General features: G+C 39.4%; 1 protein-coding gene across 4 annotated transcripts; it reads right to left on the bottom strand.

The window, feature by feature from the left end:
* Window positions 1-502: 502 nt before the first annotated feature.
* Window positions 503-19,084, bottom strand: LOC101157328 (phospholipid scramblase 1). Of its 4 annotated transcripts, none has more exons than XM_004079789.5 (8): window positions 18,661-19,084; window positions 18,112-18,180; window positions 15,949-16,163; window positions 11,390-11,432; window positions 11,082-11,302; window positions 3,384-3,545; window positions 1,710-1,868; window positions 503-1,642 (listed from the first exon to the last, which is right to left on the bottom strand). In XM_004079789.5, exons 2-8 carry the CDS (start codon window positions 18,122-18,124, stop codon window positions 1,583-1,585), a joined length of 873 nt encoding a protein of 290 aa, XP_004079837.1. In that variant the 5' UTR covers window positions 18,125-18,180; window positions 18,661-19,084; the 3' UTR covers window positions 503-1,582. The 4 variants fall into 4 exon arrangements, with proteins under 4 accessions (XP_004079837.1, XP_078792354.1, XP_078792353.1 ...); XM_078936228.1 differs by having other exon boundaries at window positions 18,257-18,979; XM_078936227.1 differs by having other exon boundaries at window positions 18,779-18,959.
* Window positions 19,085-19,288: the final 204 nt, after the last annotated feature.

Raw genomic sequence — 19,288 nt, 5'->3', positions numbered from 1 at the left:
ATCCAAATTTGACATTTTGATGGTAAAAAAAAGATTTTAAAATTAGCTGTATTAATAAAACTGGGTCATTTACAAATAAATGTGAATCTTAAGTATTATGTGTAGCCATCTTTGGTAGAATCCACTTTGATCTTTCAATTATTTACATTTTACCCTAAATAATCCCACTTTTAAACTGTTTTATTCCAATATAAATGTTTATATGAAGTAAAAGATTCTTTTATGCTGGCCAACTTTTCAAATAATCAATCCAGTATAAGGGAAATAATTTCAGTTGTGACTTCTGCAGGAGACATGAGCATGTTGTTCTGCCCTTTCCCCAGGAGGAGGCGCACTACATCCAGCACAAAGACCTTCTGACCTTTGCAGAAGAACATGCTCCTGTTTTTTTGTTTTCAAGTCGAGTTTTTTCCACTTGAACTGACATTTTTTTTCCATTATGGAAAACAATATTGCCAACTTTCCAATCCCAGTTTCCCAAAAAAGAAACCAAACAAATCACTTTAATTCCACTGGTTTATTTCAGAAATAAATCATACAATATTTTCAATATATAATATAAAACTGTTTCTAACACTAGGAGAGAAATGGTAGAATAAGTGTTAATGGATAAAAATTCATTGCAGATTATCATCAGATTAAACAGGTGCAAAGCTAAGAAAGCATGTAGTTTATGTGATTGACAGCTGGATTAGAGAAGTGCTGGACGTATTTTGTGAAAACCTCAACTTCCCATCATTTCTGGGCCTCCACCTGCTAATAAGAGGTTTTAAACTGAACTTCAACCTCCGCCTGTTTCTGCTTTTCAAATCTGGTCTGATTTTTGCACAGTTGCATCCGGTGGAGACACAAAGGGACGGCAGCTGAACACTGAGGTCCAAAGCATGACAGTATTTACAATGAAATGTTTTTTTTTCCTTTTAAATGCACATAAGTGGTGAAGTAGAAGGCAACAACGAAGCAGAGGAACTTTGGTAAATATAGCTAGCAGGCATCACAACTTCTTTTTTTCATTTTCACTTTAAGATTTGAATCAAAGAAAGAAAAATCTACGGTCACTCTGTCTTTTCATTTGACTAAACTAAATTAAAGTAGTGGTTTAAGCTGAATGGCCAGATGTTTTCTACCATCTCCTCCAGCTTTTCGGTTCTGCATAAATTGAAGTTGTTTGGAATGTTAACAGAGCAGGATGGATTCATCTGGATCTGAGGGGGGAAAAAAAATTACAAAAAAGATCTGTACAAACTTTCATGACAACAACTTCAACATAAAAAAATAAAAAAGATCCAACTGTAAACCAGATGTAGTCGAGCTTTTGAGGGAGAGTTCGGATGAAAGCGAACGTCAGGGCCAGATCCTCGTCTTTTTGCAGATTGAGGGACGCTGATTTGGCTTTAGACTACAACATTTTGACAGATTGTGTGGAGTGAAACCATGAACAACAACAGTCTGTTTACACATTCAAACTTCCAGCCAACAGCTATCTGGTTACTATATAGACATGCCTATTAAGGGCTTTTTGGGTTTAGCATCGAGTATAACGTAGCATAGAGGTGAAACGCTCTCCCCTCTGGATCTCCGGTTAAGAAAACACGGAGCTGCGCTGGTTGGCCTCTCCCACTTTCTCGAAGAACATGAAGTCCTGCAAAGAAAAACAACAGTCAGAGATGAAACAGAAAGGCTTGACGGACAGACGGTCACCCGCTTACAATCAGAAAGCAGGCGCCCATAAGGACGGCCTTCATCTTCACGTCCAAATCCAGAGGGAACTGAATGCCGAAGTTGTCCGTGTCTGTGAAGACTTCCTTCAGGAGGCCGCTCCACTGCTTGGTGATGCGACCGATGGGCGTCTCGTCTTTTCCTTTCAGCTGAAAGAAAATGTAAAAGGTGATTATTCAAAAAGAAAAGCTAAATAAAATACCTTTAAAAATGTAATGTTATAGGTTTTTGCTTTTCATGAAATCTATTAACAACTGTAAATGTTTAAACTATTTTAAACTAACTCATAAAGTGGCATCAAAGAAACAGTTAGGAAGGTAATTAGAACAAATATTTTAGAACTGACATTTGGAGTTACCAGCTAGCATTCTGCTACTACATGCTAATGCTAATGTGGGCGTCAGATCAACTCCAGGAAATAACCTGTATCCAAAATCCGGTTCTTACGTTGAAGGAAATTAAAAATAAGTGAAGATTAGTCAATGATGAACATACTTGGGACATGCCAATTTTTTTTTTTTTAACCAAAAAAACCCTGCTAAAACCCAAAGCTAAAATACTTTCGCTAAATTCTTCTTTTTTGTCTTTGTTCTGTGAATATGATAGATGTCCTTTTTTTTTGTTACCATTTTAGTTATTTTAACAAAAAAATTAATAAATAAAATAAAACAAAGGAATGTCGTTTGAATTTTTTTTTTTTTTTTTATGGAGACTACAATAGGCAAGCCACAATCTTCCTGCTCTGCTCCATTCTGATGCATCCACTCGCAGACAAATATATCCATGCAAGTCTTTGTTTTCCCCGTCTGAGCAGGAATCTGGCTCTGAACTGTACGACTGGATTGCTAAAATATTGCTCATCATTTTTGTTGCACCGCCAATGTTCGGTTGGGGGTTTAGGCTAGCGGGAGAGAGTGTAAACTAAGGAATGATGGGAAATGAGCCTCACTCTATGCCAACAGTCCCACCTGAAACTCAAAGCCAAATTTCTAATGAACTCCTGCTGCTCTGCAGAAACTATATCCTAGAAAAACACTGTTTTTTGTAATCTTTCATCATAATGAAAACCACTGGGAACGCTTTGAAAATGGATCAAAAGGTAGATCAGAGTGGGACTTTAACACCAGCGATGTCACAGGCTAAACCTAATGACACTTTCTTTGACCATTTACACAACCAACGTGAATCAGCTGATTCTGCTTTTCTTGATTGCTTCAGAATCATCTGGAATGACCTAAATTGTGTAAACGGTTGAAAAATTACGACACCCGAAAGAATGTCAAGACGGGAGCTAAAACTCTGGTGTTAAAGGCTTAAACTGCTACCAATGACTACAGTTCCACATTTACGTGTACTTTTACTTCATGCTTACTTTTGATACTTAAGTAAAGTTTTTATGAAACTTTTAAAAGTTTATCTTAAATAGAATTACACCAGGAGACTTTCCCTTTAAATTCATTCATTCATCCAAGCCGTTTTTTCCCTTTCAGGGTAATGCGGTTGCTGGAGCCTATCCTGGCCACTTTGCGGGTGAAGGCAGGGGACTAGACCGGTCAATAGTCTGTTGCAATCACACACCCCTGCATTTTATAGCAAATGCTCCATACTTCTACTGAAGTACTGCTGTAACAAATGCGTGCAAACAGAGTTGCGACAGTGTTTACCTCAAAGCTGACATCCCCACAGCAGTTGCAGGCGAAGCAGGGCCCCTCCAGTCTCATCAGGGTTTCCTTGTTAGCTCCCTGGATGGAAAACTTGGGCAGGAAAGGGTGCCAGTCTTGTTTCACGTAGCCGACGGTGGTGCCCGGTGGGGCCTGGACCTCCATCTGTCGGTGCCATGCAAACACACAGCCGAGGTCAGACGTGCCTGAACTCTGACATTTGCATCAACACAGACGGCTGCAAATATAGACTCAGGATATTTTCACGCACGTGATGTGAGGAACGCAAACGAATGTGACTGTGAAGGTAACTGGTCTCATGTGGCTTCCGTCAGAGAGAGCAGTCTCAGAGAATCTTTGTAAATTCAGCGGGAACGAGGAAACTCGGTGGACAATGTGATTAAGCTCCGCAGAGCCTGGACAGACGATCGGGGAGTCAAAAGGAGATAGTCAGGGAGGACAAAGAGCCATTCATGCTGCTAACATGCTGCTGAATGGAGCACAGAGGCCCAACAATCAGCAGCATAGCGACAGAAGGGAGGACGTCCATTCCAAGGCTGTGACAGCATGCCTGCAGGCTCTACCTACACCAACAACAGGACTCAGTCAACATGGACTCTTTTACATTGTCATCTAACTCAAGGCTCTGCAACCTTCAACACCTACAGAGCCATTCAGGTCCATTTCTCCGCAACCAGAACCCAATAGGAGCCACAAAGCAGACTGATCTGCATTTATGTTACTATAGTGATGAATAGAAATGAATCACAAGAATAAAACACAAAGAAAAAACAGCCTCTTTGCAAAACAGTTCCTAGTTTATTCCTTTTGAAAGGACTTCCTTTCAAAATAAAAGCCACCCTGTTCCACTCATCTCAACGCAACAAGTGTAGTAGTAGGTTGGGTGATGCCGGCAGTGATAATAATAATAAAGAAAATGGTTTATTTGACCATTTGTGGTGCATCATAGCCAGAAATTTGTAAATCTGACAAACTAAAATTCAATCGGAGCAAATTGAGGATTTTTCAAACCATATAAACAAAGAAAATCCGCCTTTCGATCCGGTGCACCTTAAATATGAATACTGGTTGTACCAGCTGAAGGGTTGTGGGACGAGTTTTGTAAATTACAATGGATTGTTGGAGCATTATGGGTACTGTAGGCAGTAGAAAACATGGAGTGATACGTGCCGACCTTCCATTGTTAGTGAATGAGTTCAATAAAGTTGCACTTAGTTTAATTTACCATTCCTTATATTTTATAACTTACTTCTTTACTTTGCGGTTACTTTTTTTTCTTTAAGCAGGGAACTACACTGCAGGACTCAAAGAGCGCATGTGGCTGTGGATGGTCAGGTTGCAAGCCCTTGTTCTAACTCATCGATGTCACCTGTTAGGATCTTATTTACACTGACCAGCTTAATCGGTTAGAATAGGGAGAACTTTGTCATAAAAAACATTGCGTTTCTTGTTATTCACACAAACAAATCAGCTATGAATTAAATCAGAAGATTATCTTTAAAATGCCTCTTTTTTTTCTCTCACAGTGGTAACTAAGAACATCGAAGGTACAACCCCGCCTGTTAGCAAATCATTACCCGTCTACTCATAAGAGCTATTATTTGCACAAGTATGGGCTCACAGCGGTTAAAGCGTTCTTGCAGCCAAAAATAAGACAAAGCAAAATGTCAGGCCAGCTCTGACTCGCGGGCCAACTCGCATTAGAAAACGAAGTGGAGCCAGGACAGTTCGCCAAGTAACCAATAGGGGGCAGAGCCAAGTCGGTTTGTGTTCCCTCCACCTTTACAACAGCCATAAACTCAAAGAAAGGGTTGTGATATGTTCCCTTAATCTTCCTCAGAACACAGAATCTTGGGTGGGGAGTAGAGCCGCTCCCTCCCAACAGGTGAAGCCCCCCCCCCCCCCCCCCCAAGCTGCGGGAGGCCGCACTAACATCTCACTCTGTAGCAAACGCGGGTTTATGTAAACAAACAAGTCCGGTCTATAGCAGGTTAAGTGTCTGGGTGCTGCTAGTAGATTTAGACCTAACAGAGCAATATTTTTATGGTGTTCAAATCATTGACTGCATATCAGAAGTGGCAGTGGCGGACTTAGAAGTTTGGGGGCCCCAGGCGAACAATAACATGGGCCCTTTTGTATGAATTATTCTTTAAAGAATCCTTACCTAAAGGGTAAAACGTCAAATAACTTCCCTTACTGGTCCATTTTAAGACAATGTCAAGAATCCAAAGAATTTTAACACATTCAAATGTTAAAGAAATGTATTTATAAACATTACCTTTACTTGGAAAAACATTAAATGTGCTCATTTGTTAACCCCTCACTTCAGAAAGAACAAAGGATGATTTTCTGTCTTTTGTAAGGTTTTACTAAAGACAGCAAAACAAAAATACTTGCATGAAGGAACAAAAAGAGTAGCATCACTATAAAAGAAAGAAATATTTTCAAAGTTAGAATTTCCCAACCCTCCCTCTAATTTTCTGTCCCTTTTCTCAGTCTTTCCTTTTTGTTTTTTTTACCTTCTTTAAAGGTTTTTTTAATTCCGTCTTCAGGCCCTTTTGGAAGTTTGTGGGGGTTTTCCAGTCTAAAAGTCATCTAAAGACCACCAGACCCCAAAAAACCCCACCCAAAATATTAATCAGCGATTAATATTTTAATACTCCCTGATTTCATTGACAGTCAGACTTTTAATGATTTTACATCCACCGTTTTTGCAGTCGGTCAGACAAAACCATGAAATAATGGACTCCTATTGAACTTTACCAACAACAACCGATGTTGTGCTCAAATATCAAGAACATTTAAAACCTTTAAAACAACAGGAGTTGTAGTTTAACAAAAGCGGAAATTGTTTTTGTATTTTTAATGTTTAAGGAATTTAGGTGAGTTAAAATAAAAACAAATGAAATTGGAGAAACATAATAAAGAGGGATTCCATTTTCAAAAACTTGTTCTTGTGAATAAAAGATTTCCCAAGTATTAATAAAACATTAAGAACTAAATCAAATATTGCCTGAGATGGCTCCAAAAAGTATTTGCTGTTTTTCAGATTGTGTTTGTAAAGGAAATTCTGCGCAACACCAACAATAAAAATCCTCCAGAGAACTTCTATATGCATTCATAAAGCAAATCATCTGTTGTTTTTATATTAATATGAAAAAACTCGGTCATTTTGCTGCCTCATTCTGTCTTTTCAGCACAGCTTCACGACAGATCTGAACACCGAATAAACGGCAAACAAACACAAAGTACATCATCTACAATCTAAACAAATAAGCTCTTGAACTATGAGGATAAAAATGATTAAAATGCTTAGAATCAAATGTATACATTGCGTTTATGGAACAGGTATGTAGACACATAATTATGTTATTTACATCTCATGAAAGCAGGTGAGGAAGATGACAGGTGAAGCACAGCCGGTCGTCTCTCAGCGTCTTTCAACCATGAACTAAAAGCTCCTGAACTGATCCCAAAGCCGCCCAAACCCTGTCCATCAACCTGAGTCAACTTTACCCTCAAAACATCCCCATTAGGCTGGAAACCGCCCAATCTGGTAATGCTGGCTACATTGATGTTGACTGGAATATACCATTGAGGCAGAAGGACAGGGGAGGACGAAACACTTGTGCCAGATCACTGCTTTGAGGCGTTTCTGTTTATGACAGTTTAATAATGATGGGCATTACATTTAACGTAGACACTCCTATTAGGTGTTCAGCTCAGGGCCCCTAGAGTGTTAGGGGCCCCAGGCAATCATCTATCTTTGCCTAATGGTAGTTCCGCCCCTGAGAATTGGACCAAGTGAGAATGACATCACCCATAGAAAGTGACTTACTTCAGGTTCCAACCGGCCAAAGTCAATTAAGTTAGTCGCCATTTTTTTAATGAGACAACCGTCGCCATATTGGAACCAGATGACGTCAGTAAGCTGGTCTGAGTCATCGTTTCTATGACAACCATTCTCACCAATCAGGTCTGAACGCCTAGTCTATACTGTAACTTGAAGAACGAACTACAGAAAAAAAAAGATAATTAAAAAGAACATGTTAAAAAAAGAAAAAGGTATCAGATGAAGAATGGTTATTCTGACCAATAGAATGACTGACAGCTGTTTATTTCCCTATAGAAATCTATGGAATTTAAGATTCTTGGAGCCAGAAGCTACTTCCTGTTCTTATTTAATGTCAATGGTTCAAATGAAAGCTTCATCCAGTTTAAACCAAATGACAAACTTCTTTAGAAGACATTTGAATAATGTGCTACTCTGGTAAATATCACAAAAATTATAGTGTGCGTCACTCTTTGTCTCATTGTAGAACTTAATGCAAATATTGTAAAAACCTTTTAGAAGGACATTCAAAAGTTACATTTGGTTCTAGCATTTTCATATAAATGACAATGCTTTGCACTTATTTTGTGAATTTCTTTGTTGTTTTTTTTTTTTTTTTTTTTTTTTTTTTAACTTGTCCTGTCCAACAGCTAGGCAGACAGATGAGAGCTGAGGGCCTCTTGGGTTGGACATATTTTACTTTAACAAGAGGGGTTATTAATCTTCAGACAAACCAAAGGTATGTCTGAATAAACCCCTTTTGTAATTGAGGCCAAACTTTATTAATTTCAAACATGTCTGAAAATCTTTGGTGTTGGACCGGACGGAAAAGGAAAGAGGGGAAGAAGAGAGAGGGACGTTAGAGAGAGGGGGGGTAGGGGGTGATAATAGGAGGGGAAGGGGGATAAGACCATGAAGCAGCATAAAGCAACAAGTTTACTGGTTGTTAATCATTATGGTAAGGTTCAAATGTAAAAAAAAAACAAAAAAAAAGGGCGGAGCCTGTCCACACACACACTCAAATGTTATAAACACACCTGTTAGTTGCAAAAATGTCCACCTGTCGACATGTACACAAAACAGATAGTGTTCACACGCATACTTATGCCTTAAAACCAACTAGTGTGAAATATTTCAGTCATTCAGTCTGTTGAGCTAACACCTGTGCTCAGGTGAGTGTTTATGTTCTTCTAAAATGGATGGTGGAACGTGAAAAGAAGGAGGGAGAGTGCCCAGCCATCCCCACCCCAAGACCCCCACCGCACCAGCAGCGGCAGCCGGATTCCCCCCAACACCACACGGGAACCGGCAGGGAACAACCGCCGGTTTCTTTGTTGTTTTTAATATAAAGTAATTCTTATTTTTCAATTTTTTTTATCATCGTTGGAAAGTTTGAATTTTATTTTTATTTTTACAAGTTATTTTGATATTATTATTATTTAGATATATCTTATACAACAGTTTTAGGGCCACAAAAAAAAAAATAATATTACGAGATTCAAAGTCGTAATTTACGACTTTTTTCTCCTAAATTTACGAGATAAAGGTCGTAAATTTAGGACTTTGAATCCCGTAAACTTACGAGATTGAAGTCAAAGTGAGCATACGGCGCAGCAGCAAGTGAACTATGGAGTCCTATATTGTTCATAATTACATGAATAAATATCACATTGTGCAAATACACAACCAATAAATCTCTCATAAATATATAAAAAGATTAGCAAATTGTGAAAAACCTGCACACAGATTTTAAATTAGCCATTCTATTATTGAATATTTTTTCCATTTTGCTTTAAAAACCGGTTCATCATTTTAAATCAGCATTTTAAAATATTCATTTTTATTCATGTGGAACATTTTTATAATTTTAAGGCTTTTTTCAGAAACTCAGATTTCAAAATCAACATTTTCCAAAGTAGATTAGTTGTTATTTCACATTGCTGTTTTTCAGAATGAATAATTTTTTTTTATGATTTGCTTTTCCAGCAGAATGACTCTGTCTGTCAATCAGTGAAAGTGGGTGGGATCTAAACGCACATTGGCTGATCCCTGGAAATCCACTCGTGTTCCTGGATACCTGCTCTGCGGTGTGCCATCCACACGGCTTTGCTGACATTGGCTGATCAAATAGAGACAATCTGTCTGCTGCAGAAACATCAACGAACTCTCTTTTCTAGTTTGAGGGTTCGTGTGGACCACAGAGGAGCTTTCTTTAACCGGTCGTTCCTGTTGAAATAGTCCTGACTCTCGTTCTCTGTGCAGGATTGCTAGGTAGTGTCCCAGTTTTCCAGCCCAAAAGTCACCAGAAAGCCGCCAGACCCAACAAAAAACCGCCTGTTCCTTCTATGTTCCAGTCTCCGTTCTTTTGGAGGAAACCTTTTTTTGTTTTTTTTTTTATTATTACTGTTCCGGCGCACTGAGCAACACAAACCCTGAACGTGCGCTCACACTCTTGCACTGCGCGCTCTGTTAGAGAGGGAAGAAACCGCTGAAGCGGTCGACATCAAGTCGCAGCTTCATCTGGAGGAGTGTAACATTGTTTTCCTTCCGCTTTGGTCTTCAGCGCAGATTTTTATCACGTAATGAGACAAATGCAATTCTGGGTATCTGAATAATGATGGCAGAATAAAGTAGCGGTCATCTTCACCCAAACGTGTCTCTGAGCTCATTTTTTTCATTAAACTCCGCTTTAAAGAACCCCGAAAAGCTGGCAACACAAATTTGATTTTGAGTCGTCACACGCTTCATCCAACCATCTTCCTCCACTTATCCGGACCGGGTCGCGGGGGCAGTAGTCTAAGCAGAGATGCCCAGACTTCCCTCACCCCAGCCACTTCCTCCAGCTCCTCTGGGGGGACCCTGAGGCGTGTCCAGGCTAGCAGAGAGACGTAGTCTCTCCAGCGTGTCCTGGGTCTTCTCCGGGGCCTCCGCCCATTGGGACATGCCCGGATCACCTCCCCAGGGAGGCGTCCAGGAGGCATCCGGACTAGATGCCCGAGCCACCTCAACTGGCTCCTTTCGATGTGGAGAAGAAGCAGTTCTACTCCGAGCTCTCTGCGGGTGACCGGGCTTCTCACCCTATCTCTAAAGGACCGCCCCGCCACCCTGCGGAGGAAGCTCATTTCAGCAGCTTGTATTCAGAATTTCTTTGATTTTAAACCCATCCAGAAAAAAACTTCTCAAAATGCTCCACATCTTTGATCTTTGTGCTAGGCTCCGATAAACAGACAACTTTGGTGTTAATCTAGGATTTTTCTAGGAAATTCTCATTTATGAGAAAAATTCTCATACATTTACAAGTATTTTTCCTCGTAAATTTACAACTTTAAAGTCGTAATTTAAAAAAAAAAAAGTTACTTTGTTACCTGCCCCTATAACTCTGTAATCTTTTAAATACTAACAGCTAGAAAATAGTCATAGTAAAAAATGAAATAAAACTGTTCGGCCATCAAGCAATTAATGAGGGTCATTTCAGTGACTCCCCCCTGGCGTTCCAAACAGGAAGTAGTTGCTGGCTGCAAGAATCTAAAATTATAGACTTCTATAGAGAAATAAACAGCTGTTAGTCATTCATTCTTGAACTGCTACCTTATTTAAACAGATGCCGGTTACAGAAACCGCTATGAGGTGCATGTTGCCCCCCCCCGTAACGTTCAAAATGTTTGTTTGACAGATTCTGGACCAAATGCTGATTCCTGATGTCGTCTAGCTCCAACATGGTGCGTCCATTTTTTGGATAAATGGCGACTGAGCTGGACAGACTGTTCAGTGGGTGACGGCTCACTCGCCACGATACAACCAGACATGATGCAACTATAAAGCTTTTTGTCAAGGATGTAAAGTCCTACCTCCTGCAGGCAGCAGGGACAGCAGCAGGAGACGCAGCGGAAAGGCCGGATCAAACGGATGACCTCCCGGTCCGTGTTGTCCTTGATCTTCATGTCGAAGCTGCGCAGGGCGCCACAGCAGTTCCTGGTGCAGCAGTCGTTCTTCTCTTTGGCTGTGTAAATCTTTTGGCCCAGGTTGTTCTTGATCTCATACTGGTTGTTGGTCTCAAAACCAATAAAAGCTGGATTGGGGTGGAGAACGGAAAAAGTGTTTTTAAACAGGCGTAACTTTGTGTTTTTGCTTACACGAGCTTGATCAATGCGTTTACCTTCCAGCAGCTCAACTTTTTGATGAATCAGAATCTGGTCGATCTAAAAAGAAAGCACATTCAAGAAATGAGGTCACGTTGTGACCGATATGTTTGATCAACACGCCTCACTTTAAACCTTCACAGGATTACCACTCAGCTGTGTTTGTTCTTAATGGCAATAAAAGACGAGAGCTCCACAAAAGTCAAACATGTTTCCATGTCAAATGGATTTCTAAGCGTAAAAACAAGCAGCACTAAAGTATTCTCATACCTGGGAAGTAGCAATAAACCAGAATGAACTGTTGGCTCTTTTCACATGTTTTGTATATTTGGTAGCAAGTGACACATGGGGGTGTAAAAAGTGTTAAAAAAAAGCCATGCTAACGTTTCCTGTCAGAGGTGTCACATGCTTCTATGCTCATTTCATGCATTAGCAGCTCGCCAATTTGCTGCTAGCTCCTATTTAGCTAGCAATTTAGATGGAAACAGTAAGCCATTGTTAGCAGGAATAAACCTTTCAATGATGTTTGTTAAATGAGCAGCTGAAAGTTAATAAACCTGTAGTTTGATGATGTATTTTTTTATAAGAAAAGAAAAAAAAAGTCTAGACTTTTGTCAAACAGATGATCAACTTAAAACCCTTAAGGGCAAATGTTTCCTTTTTTCCAGGAACTTTTTTGAACAAAACTCCTGAAATATATAAAAGAGATCATTGAAAGTTCTAAAGTTTTCTAAAAGTAAAACAACAAAATGCATTAAAGAAACATGTAGTCCCAGAAAAGATCTGATTAAGGTGGAAATGATTTTACTTTGTAAAGTTTCTCTAAATGTGCAAAAGCAGCAATGTCGTGAAAAGTCCTACTTTTCAACGCATTCCCAGAGTGCTTTTTTTTTTAATTATTACAATGATGTTTCTAGCCAAAATCAAAAACCCTGCATCGTATTCTGGGACAGAGTTTCTGTAGAAGAGGCAGGAGTTGATCAGGAATTAACCTCAGAGTTGTGGGACTGTTGGCATGAAGCAACCCACCCCTTCTCATTACTGAGAGCTCTCTGTTTACACACTCCCACTAGCTTAGAGGCCCTCCAACCCCGATTAGGAAAACAAAGACGTGCTGTATGTGGATCTAGACGTCTACAAGTGGATCCATCAGAATGGAGCCGAGCAGGGAGCTTGTCTGCCATATTTTCTATAATCTTTTTCCAATTATATTTTATGTCTGCTCCTGATTCTCATTGATTTGAATAAAGAAATATTCAGAAATACAAGTTTGAGCTCATTTATTTCTTTGTATATGTCCACTATAATCAGAAAAATGTCACAAGAACAATTGTCTTCAGAGTGGGTCTTTAAGGCGGTATTATTTTGTTATTCTGACAAAATATTCCCCCAAACTCTGATTAGTAGGTAAGCTCATTATAAACTACAATCATCAATTAACAAACTGCTATAATCATCAGCCTACTGTCATCTCAAAAAAGATCTGATGTCTAAGCGGGAACTGAAAAAAACGTGTCCATGCGTTCATCTTTAGTCCACTTGTGTTTTTACGGGACCACCAAAAAATAAAAATAAAAATCAATCAGGAAACTGCAGTTTATCCCTTGTACTATCTTAGATGACCCCAGCCTTACATTGACGTGTTATTCCTACCATGACAAAGGTGGACAAAGGTGGAAAGATTTCATGTAATCAATGGACACCAGTGAAGATCACAAATCATTGAAGAAAAAAGGTTCAGCGCACTGTCTAGTGGGTCTAGATGACCCAACTCCCAACGTTAAAGTGCACAAGGGTTACTTAGAAGTCTGCAGCTCAGGTTCTTACACAAAGTAAAAAAATAGAACCACATCAGTCCAGTTCTGGGGTCTTTACACTGGCTGCTGTCTGCCAGAGCACAGACTTTAAGGTTCTGTTGCTGGTTTATGAAGCTTGAAATGGTTTACCGCCAAAACACATGATTGACCCCTGACACCTTTATGTACCAGCCAGACCTCTCCGCTCAGCTGTCAGTTCCTAAAGTCAAAACTATTGAGAAGCTGCATTCAGCTTCTATGCCCTACAGATCTGAAACACCTAAATCCAGATTTTAGATCCGCCTGTTCTCAGCTCCATTTGATTAGTTTGTATTCAAAAGTTTACATCTGGACAGTTCATCTATGCTTGATTTCAATTCAGTTTTTTTGACTTTTAAATCTTGTTTTAATCACTCTAAATATTGTTTCTTTTAATATTCTATGTAAAGCACTTTGCATTGTCTTTGGACATAAAATGTGTGACATAAACTTTTTCATTCATCCTCTGGACTCGTTTTGTCCCTTTCGGGGACACGGGACTGCCGGAGCCGATCCCGGACCCGGACATGTCGCCAGTCTGTCGGAGGGCCACAAATCATACTCCTGTACACACTCACATTCACACCTAGGGGCAATTTAGAGTAACCGATTAACCAATGAAGCATGTTTTTGGACGGATGGAGGAAGCCGTAGTCCCCGGAGAAAACCCACGCATGCACGGGGAGAACACGCAAACTCCACACAGAAACATTGGTGTTCTGTTTCAGGTCCCAGCCGGGACTTGAACAGGGACTCTAACCACTGCTGCTAACCGCTCCGCCCGCCCACACACAAATAAACTGGCCTTTGCAAATTAGATCAAGACAGGGCTATTTGTAGTTGAACTTCTTAAAGAACCCTTTCCAACTGCTGCTTAATTTATTTAAAAAAAAAAAAACATTATTGATGAACTGAGTTCAGAACAGACTGATCCCACTGTGGATCCTATGGTGAGTGTACTACAATCCGCCAAGTTTATGAGTTTATGATTTCACTGTTCTTTCTTTTGGGTTCACACCAATATTCCAGTGTGTTTTGTCCTGTGTTGGATCAGCCATCTGGGCCAACCACGCCTCCTCATTTAGATAAAGGTTTGATCTAAAGTTACTCCTGGTAGTTTCTGTAGAATTGGACTGAACTTTTGAGAATATGTGCTCTGGTCCCAAATAAAAAGAATTAATAAAACTGATCTGATATCAAATGAACTGATAACTGCAAAGCCTTTCTGTCCAGGATGTTTCCTGGTCGAGTCCTACCAGCTCCAGCCCAATCAGATCACTGCAGGTCTGCGAAATGTCTCTACGCCTGGCTTATCGCTGCAGCTGGGAAAGTAGTACAGACTGACCCAGATACTAGGAGATGGTGTCTAGGTGAGAGGCCTATGCTTGGTTCCAATTATTGAATCAACTATTGTAATTATTTGACCCCCATATTAACATAAACCAAACAGAAATGTGTGAGCTACTGTAAGTCCTTGAATGCATTAATGGCAAGAATCACTTCCTGTCTGTTTGTCCTAAGCTGACAATCATGAAGATCAAATTCTGCAAAGGACAAAACGATGATCGGTTTCTACAATCCAATTTATTGAAATGTAAGATTCCATGGACTGTATTTTCCGCACTATAAGGAGCAATTAAAAGCCTTAATTTTTTAAAGATCTATCTATCTATCTATCTATCTATCTATATAAAAAACACAAAATATAGATTAATTCTAGTTGTGCTTAATAATGTTGAAGTGGGAATATGCTAACATGTAACATTGTTGGACTTTGTTTTTGTTTTTTTACATATTACCATCAAAGTTGACAGTTAGCGTAGTCACAGTGACGTTTGCTTTAGCGGCAATTTACAGATTTTGTGAATACAATAACGCGGCTAACATGTAGCAGTGCCGGACTTTGTTTTTTTTACGTGTTACTAACAAGGTTGACAGTTAGCGTAGTCACAGTGAAGTTTGTTTTAGCGGTGAGTTGCTGGTGTTACAGGTATTGTGACTACGCTAACATGGCTAACGCTCCTAGCGTGGCTAACAAACGTTTCGTCTTGAGTATTTCAATTCCACCAAACTGATTGTAAATAGTGGTTTTGTTAACTCTGTATGTTTATCAATCTGGTACTTCAACTCACCATGTTCACGTAGCGCGCGCACAAACTGCTGCGGGCTGAGGGGAAAAAGCGGATCAACCTTAAACAGCTGTGGAACGTTTTCAAATCATAAAGTCTGACTGATGGACTTATCTCTGACTATTTTGTCTCTCCTAATGCGCCCTATAGTGCGATGCACCTTATATTTGACATAGGTTTAAAAGTAGACCATTCACTGACGATGCACCTTATAAGGTGGAAGTGAAAACAAATGTAAAATAACAAAATAAGACAAACAAGACAAAAATGTATACACAACAAAAATCAAAAAGGGAATGAGAAGTAGAAAAATCTTACAATCTCTCACCCCCTTAACTTATTTCATTATATCCCTAAACTTAGTACTCCCACTGTCAAAGTTCAGTGTCCAAGCTAAGAGTACATTTGGTTTCAGTTGCAGATGTGATGCTCATTTCCAAAAACATTCAAATGAATAACACCTCATTTTGTAGGCATACATATTTACAAATGCTAATGTTCTGTTTTGTTTATGTATATATTTATCAATAATCGTTTTTCTGTATTTCTACTTTAACTCTTTTATGTTTTAATGCTATAGTTTAAAACGAACACCAGTTCTGAGGGACTTACCTGTGCCAGGTACTCGAGTCCTGGTGGAATCCCAATAGGCACCAGGGGGACTGGGGCAGCCCCGACCAGTGGGGCGCCATACTCCGGTCCCTGACCTGGTTGATACATAACAGGTGGACCCTGGTTGTAGCCCATGTTAAAGCCAGGTGGGGGTGCTTGATTAGGGTCTCCATACCCCCCACCAGGAGCGGGATAAGGAAAGTGGCCTGGGTAACCTGAAGATACAGAGACAAGGATTTTCCATCACTTCTAATAGAATCACAATGTTATTTTACTAAACAGATAAAGACATTAAGGGGGGAAAAAACAAACCTTTTTTTTATTTTTTTATTATCAGGCGAAGTTGAGGTCAAACATCACCAAAGGTCCATGCGATACTTTAAACCTCAATGTTAAGACTATTTGAAAAGCTTTAGGTAATCATTCTCTTTAAGGCGGCTCTAAAGCTCCATTACTCACGAGGTTGTGGTGGGAAAAGAAAGTACTAGTAAAGGTATAAAAACGCCACAGTACTGGATTCGCACAAACGCTGTTAAGTGATTTTTAAAGACAACCATTACGAGCCACAGTACATCATCACATGGACAGGGTATGACAGCAATAAGCGGCTGGTTTAGTGCGGCTGGCAGTTGATATTTCCAGAGAGCTCAAAAAATTATTTCCTGAATTGAAATGCATATTAAAAGCACCAAGAAGAAACGACAGCAGGAAATGGAGGGAAAAGAAAAGACCGCACCAACGTATCGGAATTTGCTGATTTGAATCATTTTGTTTAGGAGTTAAGACACTAAACAAGCTTTTACACTACAGTCCTTACAGAGAAAGATGGCACAGTAGCGTAAAAGCACATTGAGAAGCTGCTTTAAGCGAGGTCACGCAGTAGAATCATACTGAAGTATTTACTGAAATGCCAAGAGATTTGGGAGCAGCTTCCTTCCCGATAAGTGTGAGACTCCTTTTTCTAAAGAAACGCCTGAGTTTCCAATTACCTTTCCAGCTTGCACAATGACAATTAGATTAGATCTAAAGAAGTTTTTGATAACAAGCAAGACATGGAAAGAAACAGGCTCCTCGGAAATCAGATTCAGAGTACGTAAAAAGTGCAAAATAAAGAAGAAGTCTACTTTTATTTAGAACTGTTCATTTCTACTTTCATGAACGTTTACCCTACACCTATTTGAACCGTTTTTTTCTTGGCTCCAGATTAAAATTTCCCTCTTCAATGTTAAAAGGTCAGCACATGTCCCATGAGGTGAATCACACTCATTTTCATATGACAGTGCTAAACTAAACAATGTGTTAAGCCACCAACAAAACCTGTCTAAAAAATGAGTCATGTTGGATGACTGAACTGTGCTTTTGCCCCGATCCCTTTTTCAAATCCTCCTCTATTAAACTAAAAACAAAGAAGAAGAAAAAGACAAGAGTTTCAAACTCTGAAAATAAGATAATTAAAATGCACACATATTTTCAAAGAAAGTATGTGTGTATTGGAGTTTACAAAAAAAAAGTTGAATGACCCGCATTGCATTCTGGGTATAAAAGACAAAAATTAGGATGACAGAAGAATATTAAAACATCTTAAAAAGGAATAATTAAACATATATATATATATATATATATATATATATATATATATATATATATATATATATATATATATACTCAAATAAAGGAAGCACTGGGGCAAATTTTTCACATTTCACAAAGAAAAGAAGGTCATTGGTCCGCATTGCATTCTGGGTCTAAAAGCAAAAAAAAAAAATAGAAAGACAGGCTAGTATTAAAAATATTCAAATTAAGTAATTTATATTTAAATAAGGAAGCATTGGATCTAATTGTTCAGAATTCACGGTTATTAATCTGCAATATTGTGTTCTGGGTGGAGAGACACACCCACGCATGTTTCACTTCTTTTGTTGTTAGTTTATTTTTTTCTTCTCTAATTTTTAAACTGTTTCCGGGTACTTTCTTAAATAATTTAAAATAGAATAAAAAAATAAAAGGAAAAAAAGGAAAAATAAAGATTCTTCGCCATTTGTTCTCTTTCACGCAAAGTGGGCGTGGTTAGCACTTTCCATGAGATATTCTAATGGAAACATTTTTATTTTAATTGGACACACCTGTTCATCACAGATAAGCCGTTTCTGCCGTTAAACTTACCCGGAGCAGACATTTTGAGGAGCGGCCCCTTAACTGGACAAGAAAAAACACGTCACACTTCCCGAATCACTAGGGGGGAGGGAAACGGAGAAGATGAAGATGAGGAGGAGGAGGATGAAGAAGGGGTCCTGCAACATGAGCCAACCTCGGAGGAGGGGGGAGTCCACAAAAACATTAAGCAAAAAATACGATAAAAAGGATGTTCAAACTGTCTTCTGTGACTTATGGTGGTTTTCCATCGACAAACAGTGCATTTAGTAAAAATTTAAATTAATAAAAAATAATCCAAGCAAATAAAAAAATACCTTTATAAACGCAAAGTCCCTCAAAACAGAGTTGGTCTCTTCCACCACTACTAGCTACACAAATCTCTGAACGTAAAGGAAACAAAGCTAAATTAGCTCAAATTCAACATTATTCCTACGGTTTTTTACAGTCAGCCTTTGCTGCTACCTAAACGCCCTCCAGCACGATGTATACTTCCATCTGAAAACAGCTTCGCCCTTTAACTTTAACCACAAAACACATACATTTGTACCAAAGTCTCACCTGTTTGATGGGTGACGACAGCAGAAACTCAATGAAAAAACACAACCGAGGAAACCAACCGGGCGGTTTTCTTTCTCCCCCAACCTGTTAATGCTTTTACAACCACTCCTTTCCTTACTTTCATTTGCCTCCTCCCCTTCCAGTCTTAAAGGACCACATCAACAATTCAGCAAAGGCTGGAGTGTGTGGAAAAATTATGTTTTAATAAACAGTTATCGATTGTGTCGATAAGGATTAACTCTAAACGTGTCTATGTGTGTCTGTTTGTGTGTGTGTGTGTATCAAAGGTTTAAGATCTCATAAAAGGCCTTTAAAGTCGCGTTTGGGCGAGTTTAGCGAAGATTGCGCGCAGCTGCAACCAGGGGTAGTTGCGGCTGCAAGGAGGGAGGGGCCTCCTCTGACAGAGTCGATGCGAACAACCACCACCAGGGGGCAGTAATGCACCGGGGATAAACGCCTGATGGGACGCAGATGCAATTCCAGATGTGCAGCGGAAGATTAAAAGCCAAGGGGGGAAAACAGATGGGGGGGGGGGGGGGGGTCTATACGTACATCAACATATGACATATTACTGGATGAAAAACTATTTGGAAAAAGAGGAAACTTGGTGATATGGTATTTTTTGAAT

The sequence above is a fragment of the Oryzias latipes genome, chromosome 18, assembly GCF_053564925.1.
Source record: "Oryzias latipes strain Hd-rR chromosome 18, Olatipes_Hd-rR_3.1".
NCBI classification, from domain to species: Eukaryota; Metazoa; Chordata; class Actinopteri; order Beloniformes; family Adrianichthyidae; genus Oryzias; species Oryzias latipes.
The sequence above is the reverse complement of the archived record's forward strand: the minus strand, read 5'-3'. Positions and strand labels throughout refer to the sequence as shown.